This window comes from Fusarium vanettenii (genome assembly GCF_000151355.1).
Source record: "Fusarium vanettenii 77-13-4 chromosome 13 genomic scaffold NECHAsca_28_chr13_5_0, whole genome shotgun sequence".
NCBI classification, from domain to species: domain Eukaryota; kingdom Fungi; phylum Ascomycota; class Sordariomycetes; order Hypocreales; family Nectriaceae; genus Fusarium; species Fusarium vanettenii.
In genome coordinates this window covers 245,754-266,177 of record NW_003315857.1, presented here as the reverse complement: position 1 = coordinate 266,177, position 20,424 = coordinate 245,754, and the positions used below count along the sequence as shown (strand labels likewise).

Genomic DNA, 20,424 nt, shown 5'->3' with positions numbered 1-20,424 from the left:
CAGTGCCTGTCTTGATTCCTAGCATGGTATCTCGAGGCGCCCCCGATACTTTCGAACAGATCGGATCTCCACGCTGCGCTAGCAGTGGACGAAGACTCGATAGCTGCTATAATCACCGTCGATGGATCGGGGGACGCATTTCTTGAGGGCATAGACGAGAAATACTCGTACCTGTGAGGCCGCTTCCTTGAAGGACCCCTCAAGCCGACAAGGTGCTGTCGCACAAGGTAGCGAGATTGCTTTTAGCTAAGTCGAGAGACATCCACGCTGGCGTCAAGGAGGCGATTCTCTGGATCACTACTGACAGCGTCACCGATGGCGAGGGAGGTCAAATTAGGCAGCATGGTTTGATCGGCAGCGTAATACTTCTCTGTTACTGCGGAGATGCTCGCCCGACCATTTTGGGCCGCATCTTGCTGGACGATAGAGCGGTATTGCATCGCATGCTGTAGAAGGTGACTGATTTGTTGCCGTCGTACGCTGACGAGGGTATCGGAACGAATCATGTACGCTGGCCTCCTTGCAACGGACATCAGAGCCATATTGCCAGGCTTTCAAGGGCGCAGCCAAAGTTCAACTCGCCGGGTTTATCGACGGGCAGCGTGCCAGTAAGTCTGCACCCTTCCTTCGATGACCATCGCTAATCTTGATACGCGAGATGCTGAACTCTCGTCTCCGGGCTTCCTAAAGCGGGTTTACTCCCCGAGACGATCAGCTCACGGGGAAATTCTACGGCCAATGATAGCAAATGGAGGATGTGTGATTGCTTGCCGTCAGCAAGCATTATGGCGCATTAGAGGATGCAACTGGGGTGTTTCATGACGGCGATCCAGGGGGGCTCCTTGAGGAGACGTCAAAGGCAAAATTATAAAATGACTAGGATTTTCAGGTCTGGCTGCTGGGAAGCTCATTTCATCCCACTGACATGCCGAACACTGCAGGGCTCGGAATACAATTCCGCTTGGTTCAAGTCTAAGCAGGATGTTCGAGATCACCTCGGCGAACCGCCAAACCTCGGCCCTAGCATTCACTAGCAATATGATGGGTTCTGCAGCTCGCACTATTGGTATTCAATAATAAGGTTCATCCTACGGGCCAGCTGAAGCTATCCCGACTAGTATCTGAAACCCAAACCCCGCATTAAGAGCCGAGTAAAGTGCCGGGAGGAGTCTCGAGCTCAGCTATTAGCTGGGATCTAGGAAAACCAATAGCGGGTCGAGGCATACGCAAGAGGAAAATCGCTACAAGGTTATCTGTAGCTCGGACATGTACAAGATTCCGCCGCCGAAGACGTGGCATAAAACTCAAGCTCGGGCCTCAAAGTGAGCTCGTAGCCAGCTGGTTCTCTCTATACCTTTTCTAGAGCAAATTCACCTCTTAAAATGGACTCATTTACCATTTCGCAGACTGGGTACAGTCGGAGCGAGACTGAGCTTGAGGGATACACTCGCATCAAAAACCTCTTTATCCCTATGCGCGATGGCATCGAATTATGTGCAGACTTATTCCTACCCTTATCGGCAAGCAAACACGCACAGAAAGCTCCAGTACTTTGCAGTCTTGGACCATATGGCAAAGACACGCATGCATCTGTCTTTGGGTTGCCCCAGACCCCTATATATGCTGAGATGTATAAGCACATCAAGCCCCTGGGCCCTGATGCGTGCTTCGAATTATGCGATCCACTAATCTGGGTAAGATATTGATACATGACAGATAACATCCAGCTGATACCAAGCAGACAAAAGACTTTGGCTATGCTTTGCTGCGTGTCGACGCCAGGGGCATTGGTGGAAGCCAGGGAAAACTTGATTCCTTCGGACTGGAACGCTCACTCCTGATTCAAGACGACGCTGAGGGACAAGGTAGGATACCTATTTCTGCATAGCGTAGTACGAGCGAGCTTATGGACTCTCAATTTAGACCTCTACGATATTATTGAGTGGGCAGGCACACAAACCTGGTCCACCGGCAAGGTTGCGTGTTCAGGAATCAGCTACTACGGTATGGTTGGGTACTGGGCTGCGATGCAGAAGCCGCCTCATCTGGCATGCGTTGTGTCCTATGAGTCTCAGTGCAACATGTATCAATCTACTCGACGAGGCGGGATATACAGCTACAACTTCCAGTCCCATTGGTACAAGAATCTCGTCATCCCCCAACAAGCTAGCCGGGACAAAGGGAGTCTATCGGAGAGAGACCTGGCGGAGAACAGAGTGGATTTTCCTGGGATATGCTTGGAGACGGAGTATCCCACAGAAGGCTTTTGGGATATTCTGGGTAGAGTGCGGAAACTGTCTGACATTGAGGTTCCGATATATCTCGCCGGCAACTGGACTGATCCAGAGCTTCACCTTCCAGGAAACATTCGAGCCTATAACGGGGCATCATCAAAGTTTAAGTGGTTGGAAATGCACACGGGAAACCACCTAGCGGCCTTTTACGATCCCGAACACATCAGACGACAGAGGCAATTCCTGGATTATTTCCTCTTCAACAAGGCAGACAATGGGATGCTGGATGTCCCTAAACTTCGACTTATTCAGCATCACGGCACTTCGACCTTTTACCGAGAGAGCGAACAAGCGTTTCCACCCCGTGATGCTGAAGATGTGGCATTTTATCTCAACCCCGACAAGACATTGAGCCTGGTGGAATCCAAGGAACTGAAAATGGCTTTCAACTATCAAGGCTTGAGAGGCAACATCGAGTTTACCTTGCATAATCCCTTCACCGAAAAGTTCGAGATCTTGGGGTCACCTTATTTGGAACTCGAAGTGATCACCGAAGCTCAAGACATGGACCTCTTTATCTATCTGCGAGCCATCACAGCAGACAAACAGCCTTTTATCCTTGTTGGAAACCACGGTGAGCCTATGGACAGCTTTGCTAGAGGCTACTTCCGCCTCTCACACCGCGAAGAAATTGAGAAAGACTTTGCGAGGGACAAAGTCATCAGCCAACCCCCGGTTCCCAAGTCAGAGGTGGTTCCTGGGAAGAAGTACGCTATCAAGGTGCCGCTGTTTCCAACCGCATTCTTGTTCGATCCAGGACAAAGCTTACAGCTTGAGATTGGCTCTGTGAATAGCAAGTCGGTCATACCAGCTATGAGGCATGAAGGTGGTGATAGGACTGAGGAGAGATTTGGTGGGAGAAATGTGATCTTTTCACATGGGAAGCTGGTTCTTCCCAGAGTGCACCGGGCTTGATTCAACTACTTTTACCCGATATCTGACATATTCCGCAGAGATCTTTAAAGACAATGTTTTCTTCTCTTCACAATGACATGGACTTACCTATTGATGGTTACCCCTCCACCATAGAGAAAATAGGCTGAAGGCCTCGAGATGAGCTGAGTAGCGTGAAAACCTGGGCTTCTGATTGATGGAAAAATGCAACGGACATAAGCCGGAGCGGGATCGGCCAACATCGACCGAGGACGACTTATAACCATGGGACGACCAACTCCTTAGCATCAGCCACTTTCTTTAATCATTGACTTTGACTACTACTAGCATCAATCATGGCTACTGACGCATCCAACGTAACCTTTACGAACCCAGTCATCAGGGGCTTCAACCCTGATCCCACCATCTGCGTCGTGCCCGCTTCTGGCTCGGAGCCTACGACCTTCTTCCTTAGCACGTCGACATTCGAGTTCTTTCCGGGATGCGCTATTTACACATCTACCAACTTGATTGACTGGAAACTCATCGGTCATGCTCTTACGCGACGCAGCCAGATTGAGATGCGCACTGTGGAACCTGGTGCGGGGAGCTGGGCGAGCACACTGAGGTATCGACCTGATGAAAAGAGGTGGTATCTAGCGAATGGCGTGTTTCAAAGATATCGACCTACTTCTGATGTAATATCCATAAAGGGGGAAATGAGAAACAAGCTGACTGTCCAAGGAACGCATCTTTCCCCGTGGCTTTTATGTCTGGACCGACAACATCTGGGACGAAAATGGCTGGTCTGACCCAGTGTACTTTGACAATCCGGGATTCGATCAGGACGTAAGTCGTTCGAATTGAAACGAATTCTCTGTACTTAATGCTGTTAGCTCTTCTGGGACGATAACGGCAGAGTCTTTCTGTCTACAACTATGCGACTGGCGTGGCGATCACCCGACTCCAAGCAAAAGGACTTTGCCATTCACATTTCGGAAATAGACATTACAACTGGGAGAACTCTTACAGCGCCGAAGCCTATCCGAGAGTCTCCATTTGGTATCGCAGAGGGATCCCACATTATCAAGCGCGGCGATTACTACTATCTCTTTACAGCCGAAGGAGGCACAGAGGTTGGCCATCAGGAGTGGGTTTTCCGCAGTCGAGATGGCCCCTATGGCCCTTGGGAGGGTCAGGGAAAGGCATTGTGGTATAATGGACCGGATGAGGAAGTGCAGAGGACGGGCCATGCTGATGTCTTTGAAGATGGTGATGGTCATTGGTGGGCTGTGTTTTTGGGTGTAAGGCCTGTCAAGGACAAGGGGCGTTATCTGGAACCGCAGCTGGGTATTTCCAAGTTCCCCTCTAAAGCGACATTGCATGCTGACATTGATAGGACGGGAGACATTCCTTGTCAAGGTTGAGTGGGTGGACGATTGGCCCGTCTTCAACGATGGAAACAACATCACCCTCGAGACCAAAGGCAGGAGTTTGCCAAGTTCAGCTGCGGGTCCCACAAAGCAAAAATGGGAGGCAGATCTTTCCCGCGATACTCTTGAGTTGGGATGGTACCAAAAAAGTACATGCCCTGCAATTTTTACACTAGCTATGGCTAACAGGAGGCAGATACGCCACTCAAGACGTGTTACAGCTTGACAGAGAGACCCGGCTTCCTCAGGCTCTACGGGAACTGCTTCGACCTGTCTAGTCCCGAGTGCCCTGCCATGCTTCTCAGGAAGCAAACCTCCTATAACCAGACCTTTAGTGCAACAATGGAGTTTAACCCTACTGTTCGGGGTTACGAGGCCGGGATAGTGCTTTGGTGGAGCCAGTACTCGTATGCCACGGTAGGAATCGTGGCACATCAAGACGAGAACGGCAATATTTTACCGAGGCTCACATTTAGAGAGCCAAGCGGCGAGGCTGGTAATGTCAAGGTTGGCGTAACTTTCTCTCCTGTGACTTCTCTATAGCTGACACTCAACCAGCTTTCCACCTCGAACAATGACCTTGGCTCGACCCAAATACAGTTCACGATCGAGGCTCGTCTCATAGACTATTCTATTTCCGCCATAGAGACAGCGTCTGGCAGTAACGACACAATAGGGGCGATGCTCGCGCCGGTCGAAAAGCTGACTGTTGCACCACCCGTTGGAGGTTGTTTCACAGGGGTCATGTTTGGAGTTTACTCGTTTGGAAAGGGGCAGCCGGTGCTTGACCCAGCAGACTTTTGGGGCATTAGCATCACCGAGGTTGATGGATGAGCAGATTAGATTCTGGCGGTTTTCATGGTTTTCTTCTCTACCAGTGAAAGTGGACATTTCACCACCAACGGTGACCCCAACGCACCATTCTTGGCACCTCGGCTAGATATTCAATTATCATCTAGACATTTGGAAAGGCCATGTGCGCTCTTGGTAGCTGACAGGCGATAGAGGTCCCCCAAAGGCGTCACGCCATGATCCGTATCCCACCGGCTCCGGCCACTTCAGCTCATGTGCCCGCACCGAGGCCTTCAGCACTGAGACTAGGCAGAAGTGCACTTTGCAGCTCGACCCCGAACAGCTTTGTCCACGGATGAAGCCTCCGTAACCAATGAATGGCAGCACCCCTGTCGTATCTTGACATGCCCAACCAACAACCTGGCCTATATGTATGGTGGCACCTCCAGTCTTGCTTCAACACAAGTGAGATCTCAATTGCAAAACTTACAGAGTACCTAAAGGTAGGTTTGCGTAAGGGTTTCCTGTGACAATGCTAACAGTCCGCATTCAGCCTTAGCCCTCAACAGCTACACCTCGCCATGTGTTTCAAAGCAACACCAGCGACCGTTTACCGGAAATGCGGCCACAAATCAGAAGGCGTAGATAACTGTACGTGTGCGCGAATGCCCCGAATGGTCCAAATTGCAGCAACCCGAAATACAATCATTCCATCACGGACAATAGAGTGAACCTGTGGTGTGATGATTGTGTCGCCGATGGCAAGGGGAAGAATTGACGGCTGGGAGGGACGGGGAGTATGCAATAAAGTGAAGCGTGCATTGGGCAGGGATTGCATAATTGAAACATTGAGTGTATGGTCTTCAGGCCGCTTGCTGCAGCTCACCTCCTTTCAATATCCTCTTGACATCGTCCTGGTTTTCCACATTAGCAGATAAACTTGGATATTTGCAACATGAGAATAACAGTACCCTTCAAAAATCCTCCAGAGGAATGTCTAAGCATCGGCCCATCGCAAGGTCTCGCCTACGCCCTCAACAAAGACATTGTCCTTAAGCTCCCTTTCCAATACGAGGTAACTCAAGACACAGAGATGTCACATTGCTGGGACCTCTCAATAGGGAGCTTTGTAGCCATGGAGAAGGAGGTGGCTGTATATGAAGCGTTAAAGGCTGAGCCTCACCCCAATTTTGCTGGGATGCTGGCAACAAATAAGACGGATTATCTGTTCTTGGAACGTCTCGAGCCTTTGCAAGATGCGTGGGAAGGAGCCTCACGGGAAGAACGCCATCGTTGGGTCCTGGAACTCCTCGCCGCTGTAAGCTGTCTTGAGAAGTTGGACTTCGTCAGCGGCGATCTTGCAGTCCGCAACATTGGTGTTGATGGGGCCAAGAGACTCAAGCTTTTCGACTTTGGATCAGCGATTTCGCAATCCCACTGGGACTATGCGAATGAGATCCCGAGAGACCGCTTCAACTTGTCGACGTGCCTTCATTTTCTCCTCTCGGGGGTCGATCCTCTTGCCAACTTGCATTCGCGTGCAGAGGCGGTCAAAATTAGAGGGATGATGGAAGCTGGCCAATGGGAAATCTCAGAAGACGCGTCGATTCTCGCGGATATGATCCAGGATGGCTGGACTGGCAAGGTAGAGTCAACCACGTTCAGCGAGCTATTAGACGAAGCTGCCAGAATCCTCAATGTGAAGAGTGAAGGGCCGGCATGCGACGTAGCGGGAAGCTATTATGAAGAACTGGAGGGTCGTTGTCAAGAATGGCTTCGTTCTGCGCAAAGGGATCCGCTCTGGAAAACACCTGATGAGTATGTATTGAGTTGCAGGGAGGTAGGGCACGAAGCAGACTTGGACACCTGGCGATGATGACCCGGGCTGGGCCTACAAAGTTAGGGTGAAGAGTTCAATCATGGAAGTTTTCAGTTACCGGCATAAATATTAACGTCCCTTGCCGGTTGGTTTGACATATGTGTCAGGGCGAGTGCTTCGGGGAGGGATGGATGGAATGGAATGCACCATCCCTCATGTACCCTAAACCTCAATGTAGAGGGTGGTCAAGAAAGCTGGAATGCGTGAGGAAGTATGAGATGACAAGGCAGGGCAATATAAACATTCAAGAGTACGCCGTTGGATTACGTTATGAGTGTACAAAAAGAAGATTCTCTTGGCTCTTTTAGAAGAGAAAAAAGAAAAAAGAACATCCTGTGTAACACAGGTGGCTGGATCTCTCCCGCCGGGAATTGAACCCGGGTCTCAAGCGTGACAAGCTTGCATACTGACCACTATACTACGGAAGATGGCAGGTGTTGATCACCTGTTGTAGTGGGGCTGTGGTAGGAGTGCTCAATTTTGAGCTCATATTCTCGGGGCCTACCTAAGAGTTTTAACATCTAGAAGCAGTGTCAGGCATAAGCACCTCCCATAATCGCCCCACGCCCATAACGAAGATCGGTATCAACCAAGGACTGTATTTGCATTGTGCTGTTTGTCTCTCACACTTGTATCCAACCTCCAAGCCCTGGATCTTCCGGTTATGGTTGGCCATAATCCTCGCCCACCCTCAAGAGGCCAAGCGACTACACATCGGCCATTGTCTTCAAGAGCCAAAGAAACTATCGCAGGTCTGACAATCTCTCGTACTCAACGCCCTAACCTATAGCTAATTCAAGCAGCCCAACGCAAGAGTAACTCCCTTTGTCGAGGATCCATGTTATCCTCGACATTATCCTTTTCACTTTCTTTACTGCCGATCTCGGTAATCATCACTTGAAGTCTGGTTACGCAATTACATTTTTCCTGGAGTCATCGACTTTGTCAATTAGGTCTGCTCTCTTTCTACCATCGTGCACACAGGTATCATTATCCGGGACGAGGGATGTGTTGTTGGAAGAGTTGATTCTGCGGTTGATTATAGGGGAAATATTTACGGCTGAGAATTGAACAAGGAGTCGGGAAATTTTTTGATTTTCGTTTTTCACGGGCTCAATTCCCGGCGGGAGAGATTCTGGCCTCCTTGGAAAGAAGGAGCCTCCTTCGGGGCGGGTTAAAATTGCAGTGCAGCATCCGGAACATATTCTAAGTCATGCGGCTCAAGCATCGAACTTGCATTGGTCGTAATGGTCGTGATATGTACATGTCCAACCGTCGATCAGCCTCAAGGCTCTCCCCAGATCTCATCGGCAATCTCCCTCACCAAAGCAAGCTTCTTCCTTTCCTCCTCCTCATTCAAGGGATACCCACTCTCATGGGTACTAAATCCACACTGAGGGCTCACAGCAATTCTCTTCAGAGCCTCCTTCTGAGTCTCACCAGTTCCCTTGGCGACCCAATCCGCAGCGCTCAACACACGCTTCTTCATCTCCTCCTTATCCTCCAGCTGGGGCAACTTTGTGCTAATCACACCAACGACAACGTACTTGTTGGTGGGTAGGTGCTGAAGGGGCTCGAAGCCTCCGGCGCGCTCAGTGTCGTACTCGAGGTAGAAGGTATTGACGTTGAGGTCGCGGAAGAGCTTCTCAGCGATGATGTCGTACTTGCCCTCGGCAAAGTGACGGCCACCGATAAAGTTGCCTCGGCAGAGGTGGATGCCAGTGTGCATGTCGGAGGGCAGCTTGGAGAGGCAGTCGTTGTAGAGCTTAATGTAGGCGTCCAGAAGGTCGTCAACGGTGCCAATGTTGTCGGCGTCAGCGGCCCAGCCGTCGCGGAACTTTTGGCTGCAGAAATCTGAGACATTGTTAGTGATTGGTTTCTAAAGATTGAGGCCTTCGCTTACAGGCCATGCCGGGGTCGTCGAATTGAACGTTGCGAAGACCCGCCTTGTACAGCAGGTCCAGCTCGGCCTGATACACCTTGGCGACATCCTTGAAGTACTCTTCATCATTGGCATACGCCTCTGGCGTGTAAGCCTTGCCTTGCTTGTATCGCATATGGAACCAAGCAGGCGTGATCATGGTGAGCTTGATGGCAGACCAATCCTCCTTGGGCACAAACTGCTGAATGAGACGGAGCTCATGCAAGTTGGAAACACACTTTTCAGGGTCGTGAGAGAGCTTGCTTCCAGCAATGACAGAGTCACCGGGCATGACCTGGCGATCCTTCTCAATCAAGCTCACCACGTCGGGGTGGTACAGACGGAACAGGCTCGCATCGGCGTCCTGAAGCTGCTTGGTGCCGACAAACTCATCCCACATGAGGCCCCAGAAGCGCGTGCGAGTGAACTCTCCGCTGGTGACGGCCTTGAATCCAAGGTCCTGCTGCAGCTTGACAACGTCCTTGACAGCGGCTGTCTCGACCTCGGCGAGGCCGGCGTCCTCGGGGGAGACGCCCTTTTCGCGGATCTGCTCTCTAACGTCGAGGAGACGCTGAGGACGCAGGAGAGAGCCCATGTGCTCAGCGCGGAAAGGTTTGGGAGCGGCCATTATGCTTATCAGACGTTGAATCTCAAGAATGTCGCGTGCGATTGATTGCAGAGTTAAAAAAAAACTTGCAAGCTCCGTCAACGGAATGGCTCGCCAAAAGATCATCCACCAAGAAGAGGGGCTCGTTTCCCATGAGCCCATGAGATGCGGGGCTCACCAATGGCGGGGTCAGAGATGACCGAGATCTGACTGAAGGATCCCGTTGGACGGCAATTGATCCGCGTGTTCGTCGTCAAAAGCTGGGTGCGTGATGTGGGAGGGGTAAATTGCCAGGAAGGGCGATTGGCCGAGGTCTACTACGTAGTAGCATTGTGTGAGATGGATGTCATCTTGAAGGATGCGTGCAGATGACTGAGAGTAAGCGCTTTGCAGAGTTGGCTGGTGAGTTGGCCATGGTTGATAAGGCATTGGGTGAGGAAAAGACAAGTTAGAAACGACGGTGCAAGCCACGGAAAAGGCCTCGACTTAATACACACCAAATGAGAACCTTGACGTCCTCATATGGACATTAATTTCGTGCCCCCGTTACTGCTTACGTTGCGTCATGGGTGAGACACTCCCTCCCCTCTACGTACTGGAAGCAGCCTTATTACGCGCTGACCATCTCACCAACCAATACAATACAAGAAATTACGGCACCGGAAGACGCCGCAGTAAGATTCGCGTAACCATGGCCGTGGTCACTGAATAAATACTCTTTTTAAGTGGTGTAACGGCCCCCGCGGGAATGACAAGGTCTCACCGGCCGGTCGTCCGCGGAGTCCCGAGCGGCCGGACCTCACGGGGCCCGGGTCGGGAAACGGTTGTGTACCCGCACGGGAGGTGTCCGTCGGGTAGATCATATGCAGGGACTCGTTAGAGGATACGAGTCGGAGAGTTTTTAAATGTAAGATGGAATTGGTATATAAAGGGGCGTTGCCCTTCGAGGTGTGCTTACTGCTGATTACCTGGTTAATTTAAATCTTACATCCTCCATCCAACGGCGGCCTGCTTCACAGCATTGTAGAGTAACGCTGGCGTCTTTTTGTCACAAAATCATCATGCCGTCTCTTCTTCGACGGAAATCAAAAGCCAGGAATGGCTCCAAAGCCAAGAATGGCGACAGCAACATCACCCCGATCCCTGAGCCGCCAGCACTTCCCTGGCTTGGACACATTGCCGAGTTCAAATCGGAGGATTCATTGCAAGATCTGACGCGACTGCATGAGATCTATGGTAATTATGCAAGATACTATGTTTTATGAATTGTAGCTCACTCCATTAGGCGACATCTACAGATTACGCTTCCCCGAGGGAAAGTCATACATCCTACTCGGCTCAAACAAACTCGTCAACGAAGTCTGCGACGAAACCCGCTTCCAAAAATCCATCAACAACGAACTCTGGGAAGTACGGAACCTCGCCAACGACGGCCTCTTCACAGCAAAACCCGGCGAGGAGAACTGGGGCATCGCCCACCGCGTCCTGATGCCTGCTTTCGGCCCTGTAAACATCAGGGGCATGTTTGACGAGATGTACGATATCGCGACGCAGTTGGCTCTCAAGTGGGCGAGGCATGGCCCTTCGCAGGCTATTCTTGCTGCTGATGATTTTACGCGGTTGGCGTTTGATACTATTGCGCTTTGCAGTATGGATTTTCGGTTTAATTCGTTTTATCGCGATAAGGCGCATCCGTTCATCAGCAGCATGGGCGATGTTCTTACAGAGTCTGGGAAACGGTTTCAGCGTCCTTCCGTGGCCAAGGTGTTTTACCGAGCTATAACGAAAAAGTACTTTCAGGACATCAAGATGATGCGGGAGGTTGCAGACGAAGTCGTGGCGGCTCGGAGAGCTAATCCTGACAGTAAGAAGAAGGATCTTTTGGCGGCCATGATGAACGGTGTTGACCCTAAGACGGGGAAGAAGATGAATGATGTCAGTATCACTGATAACCTCATCACCTTTTTGGTTGCTGGGCATGAGACGACATCTGGAACATTGTCGTTCTTGTTTTACTCATTGCTAAAGAACCCGGATTGCTACCAAAAGGCTCAGAAGGAGGTGGATGACATTATGGGCAAGGAGCCTATTACCGCGGAAAAGATCTTCAAGCTGAGATATATCCCCGCTGTAAGTAGCTCTCAACCTATCTCAAGCTCCAACTAACTTTAGCAGGCCCTTCGAGAAACACTCCGTGTCTGCTCCCCCATCCCTGGCGTCGGGATGGAAGCCCTCAAAGACACCCTCCTCGACTACAAATACCCAATCGCAAAAGGCGACGTCCTCAGCCCTTTTCTAACAGTCGCCCACCTCGACCCCCGAGTCTTTGGCGAAGACGCACACCTCTTCCGCCCCGAACGCATGCTCGACGAAAACTTTGAGCGTCTGCAAAAAGAACATCCAAACTGCTGGAAACCATTCGGCAATGGTGTGCGGGCGTGCATCGGACGGCCGTTTGCGTGGCAGGAGATGTTGCTTGCAGTTGCGCTTCTGTTGCAGAATTTCAACATTTCGATGGATGACCCAGGGTATAATCTTAGGATTGCAGAGACTCTTACGGTTAAGCCGAAGGATTTTTATATCAGGGCTTCGTTGAGGCATGGGATGTCGCCTTTGGATTTGGAGCATAAACTACGTGGGACGACGGCTGAGCCTGTTGCTGCGACTAATGGTGCTGCCAAGGACGAAAAGCACCAGGTTCTGGAGTCTGATGGGAAGAGAATCAGCATCTTTTATGGCTCCAACAGTGGGACATGCGAGTCCCTCGCCCAGCGTCTAGCAGCTGATGCCTTCTCTCACGGCTTCACCGCATCATGCATCGAATCCCTCGACGTTGCCAAGGAGAACTTGCCCACCAACCAACCCGTCGTCATAATCACATCCTCCTACGAAGGCCAACCACCAGATAATGCCGCACACTTTGTCTCCTGGCTCAAGAATCTTGAAGGAAAACCTCTTGACAAAGTGTCTTATGCCGTGTTTGGAGTTGGGCATCGAGAGTGGTCTGCGACTTTCCACAAGGTTCCTAAGCTTGTCAACACTGAGCTTGAGGATCACGGAGCTAAGCGAGTTGCTGAGATTGGCCTCACGGATACGTCGGATAGGGATCCGTTTACAGACTTTGAGACGTGGGAGGATAATATCCTCTGGCCTGCTTTGCAGAAGGAGGGTCCTGATTCAGAGCCCAAGTTTGCGATACCACAGTCAGATTTATCTGTCTGCGTCTCTATGCCTCGGAGCTCGACACTCCGTCAAGACGTCAACGAAGCAATCGTAACTGCTACAAGAGACCTGAGCGGCCCAGGCGTTCCTCTCAAGAAACATTTCGAGATCGCACTCCCCAGCGAGGTTTCGTATCGGGCAGGTGATTACCTCTGCATCTTGCCCATCAACCCACGAGAAACCGTCTCTCGAGTATTCAGGCATTTTAAACTCTCATGGGATGCTGTGCTTACCATCGAGGGAGAGAAGAGAGTTGCTCTTCCAATGAGCCAGCCAACCTCTGCTTGGAACGTTCTCAGTGCTTACGTTGAATTGGCGCAGCCGGCTACGAAGAGAAATATCCTGTCTCTGGCGGAGTACACTGCGGATGGCGAGACTAAGCGGAGTCTTCAGGATCTCGCTGGTGAGAATTTACAAGAGGAAGTCACCAAGAAACGTGTCTCTGTCATGGATCTTCTTGAGCGATTCCCCAAGATTGAACTTCCTTTGGCTCCATTCTTGACTATGCTACCACCGATGAGAATTCGTCAATAGTAAGTTCCCTTGTTATCTATGTTTTGAATAGCTACTCACATATTTCAGCTCCATCGCCTCTTCGCCCTTGAAGAGTCCCCACCACGTCTCAGTCACCTACTCCATCCTCGATGAGCCCTCCCTTTCGGGCCAAGGACGTCACATCGGAGTAGCAACCAGCTACCTGTCAAATCTCAGCACCAACGATCTTGTCCACGTTGCCATTCGTCCCTCTCACGTCGCATTTCACCTTCCCCTCACACCCGAGACCACTCCTATCATCTGCGTCGCCGCTGGCGCGGGGGTTGGACCTTTCCGTGCTTTTATTGAGGAACGAGCTCAGCAAATGGCTGCTGGGAGAAAACTGGCACCTGCGCTGCTCTTCTTCGGTTGTCGTGGAAAGACAGACGATCTCTACCGTGAAGAGTTTGACGCTTGGGAGAAGCAAGGTGCCGTGATAGTTAAGCGAGCATACTCCCGCGAGACTTCAGAGGAGACCAAAAATTGCAAGTATGTCCAGCATAGAATGGTGGAGGAGAAGCACGAAGTTGCTGAGCTTTGGGACCGAGGTGCGAAGCTCTACGTGTGCGGTAGCCGCGACATGGGCAAGGCTGTTGAAGAGGCGTGCGTTGGACTGTTGCAGGAACTCAATGATATGAGCGAGAAGGAGGCTAGGATGTTTGTCGAGGAGGTTAGGAACCAGAGGTTTGCTACCGATGTTTTTACCTAAAATGGGGTCTGTACGAGTAGTGTTTTGTTAACAGTATAGAATACCCTCGCTCTTTGTGTTATCTAGCATCATGTTTTCTCTCCATCAGTCGATGTCTCCTCACCTTCCAAAAGTGTGAATCACCGCAGGTGCTGTACATTTCTGGTCCACTTCCAATGGCACAACCCCATCTTAATAGCACGCATTGTGATCTGTCTATTCATTTCATACCCACAGCCGTTGACCTGTAGGATCATATATGTGAAACCATCAATTCCGCTATTCCGCACCGATCTATCAGACTCTTCTGCAGCCGAGCAATCCGGTTATGCTCACCAGCCACTGGTCAGTATGCACGTCTCTGGGAAGCGAAGATAAGATGGGCAGGGATACGTGGAAACCATCAGCCGCACCCTTCATAACTCGAACCCTTGAATGATCGAACCAACGATAATCTAGAGCGAGAAAATGTGGGAACGTTGTGGTCTTATTTGCGGAGTAGGGATGACGATCTCCCGTTTCAAGGTGCACAGACGCAAGCCGTTGAAACTGGCATGCAGGATCCGGAGCGTTTATTCAGTGCGGAATGAGATGAAGTGAGCTGTCAAACGCGGAATCATCTCACGGTCTCGTTCCGGGGTCTTTCATGTCAATATGATGAGTTCGAACTCTGTCTGAACTGATATATAGTCTGTGGTTTCATCCTCTTTCTCTTCGGCACTGCACTGCACTTCATATTCTACTCCGCCTGCCGGTTCGGGCTTGACAAATTCTTTCTCGATTCCAACCTTTGCTATCGTTGAGAAGATGCTTGGGAAGCTCGCGTTCTGCCTGTTCCTTGCAGCGGCAAATGCTTGGACTCCCCAGTCAAGAAGTAAGTCCACCATCACATTCCCATCGAGGTTGAAAGCTCTAACAAGTCGCAGGAGCCGCCTACCACAACGGAGAGAAATTATCAGAACGATGGCTTTTGGGTTCTGAAAAGATCCGAGGTGTCAATCTTGGCTCTCAATTCATCATCGAGCGCTGGATGGCTGAAGAGTCATGGAAGAACATGAACTGCGGCCCCTACAACGACGAATGGACCTGCGTTGAGGGCATCGGCCAGGCTGCAGCCGACAAGGCCTTCAAAAAACATTGGGAAACGTGGACTACTGAGGATGATATCAAGCAGATTGCAAGCCTTGGTTTGAACGCTGTCCGTATCCCGGTTGGGTTCTGGATGTATGAGGATATTGTTCAGAAGGGCGAGTATTACCCACGGGGCGGTATTTGGCATCTTGATCGTATTGTTGGATGGTGTAAAGATCACGGTCTTTATGTTATCATCGATCTTCACGGTGCTCCGGGGTCGCAGTCTCCAAGTGAGCAGTTTACTGGCCATGTGAGTTGTCTTGATCTTGGGTTTTGGCGTCCATGTTAACACACTGTAGGCCCTTGCGAACCCTGACTTCTACACGCCTGAGAACTATGAGAGAGCCGCTAGATTTCTTGAATGGATGACGAAGCGAATTCACACCAACGGCAACTATACCACGGTTGGTATGCTTGAGGTGATGAACGAGCCTGTGCGTTCTGGAAAGTGGCAGGCTGAGGCTACCGACATGAGGAAGAATTTCTACCCCAAGGCCTTCCACCGTATCCAGGCTGTGGAGGGTTACCTGGACGTCGCCGATTCTGATCGTCTTCACATTCAGTTCATGGTACGGTTTCCTACCACGCCCTGTAACTTCCTGCTAACCGTCTTTCAGGGCAAATCATGGGGTGCGGGAGACCCTCGAGAATACCTCCCTGAGAGCGACCTCCTCTTTTTCGACGCCCACCGTTATCTTAGCTTCGATAATCGCATTGCTGGTAATAAGAAAGCATACATCGAAACAGCCTGCGACGACTACATGGGCAAGAGCGTATACGTCGGCGAGTGGTCTCTCTCCGTCAACAGCACTCTCAAGAACACCGACGAATTCAAGGTCGATGGACAAGAGACTTGGTATAAACATTATTGGGCCGCGCAGGTAGAGTCGTTTGAAAAGTCGGATGGATGGTTCTTTTGGTCTTGGAAGTGTGATGGCAAGGTTGATTGGCGGTGGTGCTACAAGTCTGCTGTTGCTGCGGGTGTTATTCCGAAGGATGCTGGGACAGCTGCTAGTATTAGCCCGTGCTCTAGATATTGATGCTTCTTGAGCAGAGGCAATTGTTCTGAAACAGTAGAATTTTGGATTGTATAGTCCTTTCGAATTTTAGTTCATACTTAACTGAAATAGAAACACTCGATGCAGCTAAGTCGTGTACAGCAGCAAACAGATGATGCCAGCGATCAAACATCAATAACTCGATGAACCCTCTGAATAGTCTCCCTTCCCGTTCTCGCAACGTTGTCAACCCTCAGCCTAAAATCCGGATCCTGCTCACTCTCCCTGGCCACATTCTCACTGCGCACGAGATCAAAAGTCTCCTGTACAACATCCAAATATCTCACTGAAGCATCGCGTATCGCACTTTGAGATTCTTCGGCCTTGACACGGAAAGAGTCTCTAAAAGTTCTCATGAGGTTGGTAAAGAAATCCTGGTTGGAGATGGTGCCCCGTATAATGTTCTTCCGTCGTTGGTGGCTTCCTGTTCCTGAGGGATCATGTTGGTCTAACGTGTGTTGTAAGATTCATGAAACATACCATATTCTTGGTTGCATCCTCTGTATGAAGACTCCATTGCCCTTCCAATGGTCGAGCTTCTAACACCAGAGAGGGAGTCAATCCGAAGTAGTCTGTCTTGTTAGCAACGTACCTCTCAAGTTGAGGTCGACTCACCCCAGATCTGTCTCAAACTGTTCATTGATTCGTTCGATAGAATCTAGAAGGAGTTGTTGCCGTCTGAATAATGATTCCATCAATGGGGCAAGAGTATCATAATCATCATCCAGTCCAGTTTCTGTGCCGATTAGTCACATTCTCTCGGACGTGTGGTTCACCTACCGAACTGCTCGGATGCCGTGTCCAACAGAGTGTCAACTCTCTCAACAAGGTTCGTTTGTCGTTGTTGAATACTGTTGCATAGTTCCTGCCAGGGGTCCTCTAGATCCTCTACCATTCCTTCCATGATCTCTTCGTTCCAGTTGTGCGGCCCAACTGCTGGCGTACAATAGTCACCATACTGGCGACAAAAGGCGGCGTATGACACTAGGAAATTAGCGATGAAACAGAAGAAACTCCATGTTAGCTCACTGTGGTGCCACTGGAGATGGTTAGCAACGGTATATGTCAATGATATGGCAACTTACCCCCTCCCATACTCTCGCAGCATCCTTTGCTGACTGGCTCCAAGATGAAATACGTCGAGCTTATCCATTAGTTGTTGGTCTACTAACAGAGACTTAAACTCACGTCCATATACGTGTGTTGTAAAGTCCTGATTGAACGAGTGGGCTACACGGTTAACGACGCTTGTACTCGATGTAAGGCCCTGCAGCATGTTAGTAACAGTCGGACTCTACCATGGCCTTCGTACCCTCCTCAGCTGTCTCTCAACATCGTCCAGCTTCCTGCAAAGCGCCTCACGGCGTTCTTCACTAGCCGTTCTTGCGCCAGACTGAACCCACAAGTCCACTTGTGCCAGAAGGGCCGGTATCTGGTCCTTGATGTATCGTGTGGCAATGCGCCGTTGACTGTTTGCCACGATGGAGATGCAGTGCTTGCGAACTTGCAGGATTCCACTCAGCTGGAGAAAGCGCGCCGATTTGGTCTTTGCCTCGTCTCTGTGATCCCAGTAGTCTTTGTTGCTGACGCAAAAGATGTTGATTTCGTCAGTAGCAACACGCTCATTGTACTTGACCCTCAGTTCCCGCGTCACAAAAGAATTGCGAGTTGTCACAAGATACTGCTTGAGCCTGCGAAGGTAAGCGGAGAATCTATCATGCAAACTGAGGACCTACTCAAACTCGTGGTTCTGCTTGCGGGCGCTGTCCAATATCAATTTCAGTCCAAAATACGGCTGCAATCCACGTACCTGATGTTTCGTTGTCGTGACCAAAGCTCCCTTTGCTCCTTCACCTCCTCTTCTGTCAAGTCATCATCTAAAACTCCTTGGTAGTCAGAGAGATCTTCTTCAACTTCGTTGGCGTCTCTTTCGTCGGTGGCAATAGCATCCATGAGGCTCTTAATTGCCCTGGCTCGTTGACCTCTCCAGTCCCTGATTGCTTCCTCGGCGAGAATGTCCTATCACAATTAATTTTGACAGTCAGCTACAAGGGTTTACTTACATCAGATCGAGTGCAGACTATGCCAACGTTTGAGAGACGGGCTCTTCTGGCCAACTCAAAAACTTGATGGACTCCTTCATCGGTAACTGCACGACCGATGTTGCAGATGGCAAAGATTTCGTTGCATGTTAAAAGGTACCGCTCCGTAATCATCTTACGAGCCGAGTTCAGATCTCGGAGCCCTATAACCTGTTAGCAGCGCTCTGGCCAGTCATTGGGAACATACCTGGCAGGTCGACCAAAATCAAGCCTCGACTGAGAATGTGTGCATTCAAGAAGACCCTATCTCATTAGCTATGACCACCCCTGAGCTAGATGACATACTTGGTGCTTCGGATATACGGCCATTGGGCAGGTTGATTGCGTGAGGGTGGTTCCGAAGCCAGTTCCATCAAGGCCTTCGAACAAGCATCCTGTGAAAGCCCGGACTGCTTAGTGACGAAAGCCGAAGGTCGGCCTCTAGCAGCCCATTGGAACAGCGTTTCGAGGACATCTTGCTCTGGTCGGTTGATAAGGAAAGCTTCATCTGTCAGTTGACCTCGGAACATCGCCCTGAACGTGTCTCTGGCGAGGTTAGCACTATCCTCCTTCTCTCGCCTTTCGGCATCCTCCATCTCGTCGCTGTGGAGGTGGTAGTGGCGGTAGGACTGAAGCATCCCGGTAAGCTGCTCTCGGAGCTCTTCCATGGTAAAGAGGTTGACCTCAATATCGAGAGTGTCGCGGTTGTGATAGTGGAACTCTGTCACAACACAGGTACATGCCTCGCCGCTGTTGCTCTGTTCTCATGAGTATTTGAAGCCAATGTTAGAGGAATGCACTTACAGTCCTAGCAAGGCCCTTAACGTCAAGAAGTGAGTTGAGCAAACTGCTTTTGCCTGAAACTGTTAGCAATAAGCCATGCCGGGTCGATCTTCACTTACCAACACCCGAGTCCCCCACAAAGCCCACGGTTCGAGTCGATGGGTATTCAAACCTCGCTAACTCGCCAGCCTCATTATGAAGTCGCCGGATAGTCGACTCTGGACTATTATGCAGTGACGAACTTCCCAAAACGCCCTCGACGGTTGACATGAGTTGCTTGGCATCTCGAAAGGCTTGTTGAAACTCGGGCGAATGGAACGCATCCTGCGGGAGTTCCTCGTCGAGAACACTATGGGGCAATCTGTCAACATCTGAGCTTGAGCGACGAGAACGGCGTCGTTGTCGGGGGGTCTCTGCTCTTGAGGTGGTGGGTTCGGGCGTTAAGGATGTAGCACGACTGTCAGATCCTCTGGCGACTCGGTTAACAGCATCAGCCATGTCAGAGAGATTATCAACGCCATTGGGTTCCGAAAGCCGCATGGTGTTCATGCCGCGGACAACTTCATCTTGGGATGAGGCATTTCTGGATCTCGCAGGAGTAGCTTGAGCCCTTGCTGCAGGAGGAGGGGTTATAGAGACAGAAGGGGTACGGAGCCTGCTAAAAGAGCTTCTGGGTGTTGAGGGGCTCCCATTCGGCAGAGACTCAGTCTCGGTCGATGGAATTGGAATATCAGCCATCTCGATAAGATCTTGGGCAATCTCAACGGCAATGAGAAGGAACGAAAGAGGTATGTGACGTGATAGGCAATGAGCGACTTTCACCTGGCTTTAATTAACAACTCTGGGTGTGGGGAGCCGAGGAATCTCTTCATGCCAAGACTGTTGTTGGTTGTTGGTTGTTGGTTCTGCCCGTATTGCGCCACACCCGGGCGGTTAGATGCGACCCTGGATGTGACCAAAAGTCTCATTTGCCAATCACAGGTGTTGTCCGGGGAGAAGTGAGGCATTTCCCCGTCTCAGCTGTCTGCAGCTAGCTGGAGAGAAGTGTAAAAATGGCAGTTCAAGGCTCTTAGCTGTGAAGATGGTTTCAGCTCGAGACCTAAGTTTCAGGCCGTGGCCTAGTCA

The 20,424-nt window shown here is 50.6% G+C and overlaps 7 protein-coding genes across 7 annotated transcripts; 5 read left to right on the top strand and 2 right to left on the bottom strand.

The window, feature by feature from the left end:
- Window positions 1–1,266: 1,266 nt before the first annotated feature.
- Window positions 1,267–3,209, top strand: NECHADRAFT_88199 (uncharacterized protein; the record flags this gene model as incomplete). Its single annotated transcript, XM_003043570.1, has 4 exons — window positions 1,267–1,322; window positions 1,364–1,694; window positions 1,742–1,865; window positions 1,924–3,209. 4 exons carry the CDS (start codon window positions 1,267–1,269, stop codon window positions 3,207–3,209), a joined length of 1,797 nt encoding a protein of 598 aa, XP_003043616.1.
- A 314-nt stretch (window positions 3,210–3,523) lies between these two features.
- NECHADRAFT_54713 (uncharacterized protein) lies at window positions 3,524–5,434 on the top strand (the record flags this gene model as incomplete). Its single annotated transcript, XM_003043569.1, has 6 exons — window positions 3,524–3,865; window positions 3,912–4,016; window positions 4,064–4,517; window positions 4,567–4,749; window positions 4,797–5,128; window positions 5,213–5,434. 6 exons carry the CDS (start codon window positions 3,524–3,526, stop codon window positions 5,432–5,434), a joined length of 1,638 nt encoding a protein of 545 aa, XP_003043615.1.
- A 539-nt stretch (window positions 5,435–5,973) lies between these two features.
- Window positions 5,974–7,268, top strand: NECHADRAFT_88197 (uncharacterized protein; the record flags this gene model as incomplete). The annotated part of the gene is made up of 2 exons (XM_003043568.1): window positions 5,974–6,043; window positions 6,361–7,268. 2 exons carry the CDS (start codon window positions 5,974–5,976, stop codon window positions 7,266–7,268), a joined length of 978 nt encoding a protein of 325 aa, XP_003043614.1.
- A 1,206-nt stretch (window positions 7,269–8,474) lies between these two features.
- NECHADRAFT_73127 (uncharacterized protein) lies at window positions 8,475–9,859 on the bottom strand. Its single transcript, XM_003043447.1, has 2 exons — window positions 9,175–9,859; window positions 8,475–9,125 (listed from the first exon to the last, which is right to left on the bottom strand). Exons 1-2 carry the CDS (start codon window positions 9,818–9,820, stop codon window positions 8,557–8,559), a joined length of 1,215 nt encoding a protein of 404 aa, XP_003043493.1. The 5' UTR covers window positions 9,821–9,859; the 3' UTR covers window positions 8,475–8,556.
- A 1,001-nt stretch (window positions 9,860–10,860) lies between these two features.
- NECHADRAFT_98004 (uncharacterized protein) lies at window positions 10,861–14,264 on the top strand (the record flags this gene model as incomplete). Its single annotated transcript, XM_003043567.1, has 5 exons — window positions 10,861–10,865; window positions 10,926–11,035; window positions 11,085–11,929; window positions 11,975–13,554; window positions 13,604–14,264. 5 exons carry the CDS (start codon window positions 10,861–10,863, stop codon window positions 14,262–14,264), a joined length of 3,201 nt encoding a protein of 1,066 aa, XP_003043613.1.
- Window positions 14,265–15,050: 786 nt separating this feature from the next.
- On the top strand, window positions 15,051–16,417 carry NECHADRAFT_106567 (glycoside hydrolase family 5; the record flags this gene model as incomplete). Its single annotated transcript, XM_003043566.1, has 4 exons — window positions 15,051–15,117; window positions 15,170–15,627; window positions 15,677–15,910; window positions 15,995–16,417. The coding sequence occupies 4 exons, from the start codon at window positions 15,051–15,053 to the stop codon at window positions 16,415–16,417; spliced, it is 1,182 nt and encodes a 393-aa protein (XP_003043612.1).
- Window positions 16,418–16,500: 83 nt separating this feature from the next.
- Window positions 16,501–20,037, bottom strand: NECHADRAFT_102212 (uncharacterized protein; the record flags this gene model as incomplete). The annotated part of the gene is made up of 14 exons (XM_003043446.1): window positions 16,501–16,865; window positions 16,916–17,007; window positions 17,051–17,171; window positions 17,216–17,474; window positions 17,521–17,579; window positions 17,624–17,702; window positions 17,748–18,126; window positions 18,172–18,198; window positions 18,246–18,454; window positions 18,499–18,680; window positions 18,725–18,780; window positions 18,823–19,274; window positions 19,321–19,373; window positions 19,419–20,037. 14 exons carry the CDS (start codon window positions 20,035–20,037, stop codon window positions 16,561–16,563), a joined length of 2,892 nt encoding a protein of 963 aa, XP_003043492.1. The 3' UTR covers window positions 16,501–16,560.
- Window positions 20,038–20,424: the final 387 nt, after the last annotated feature.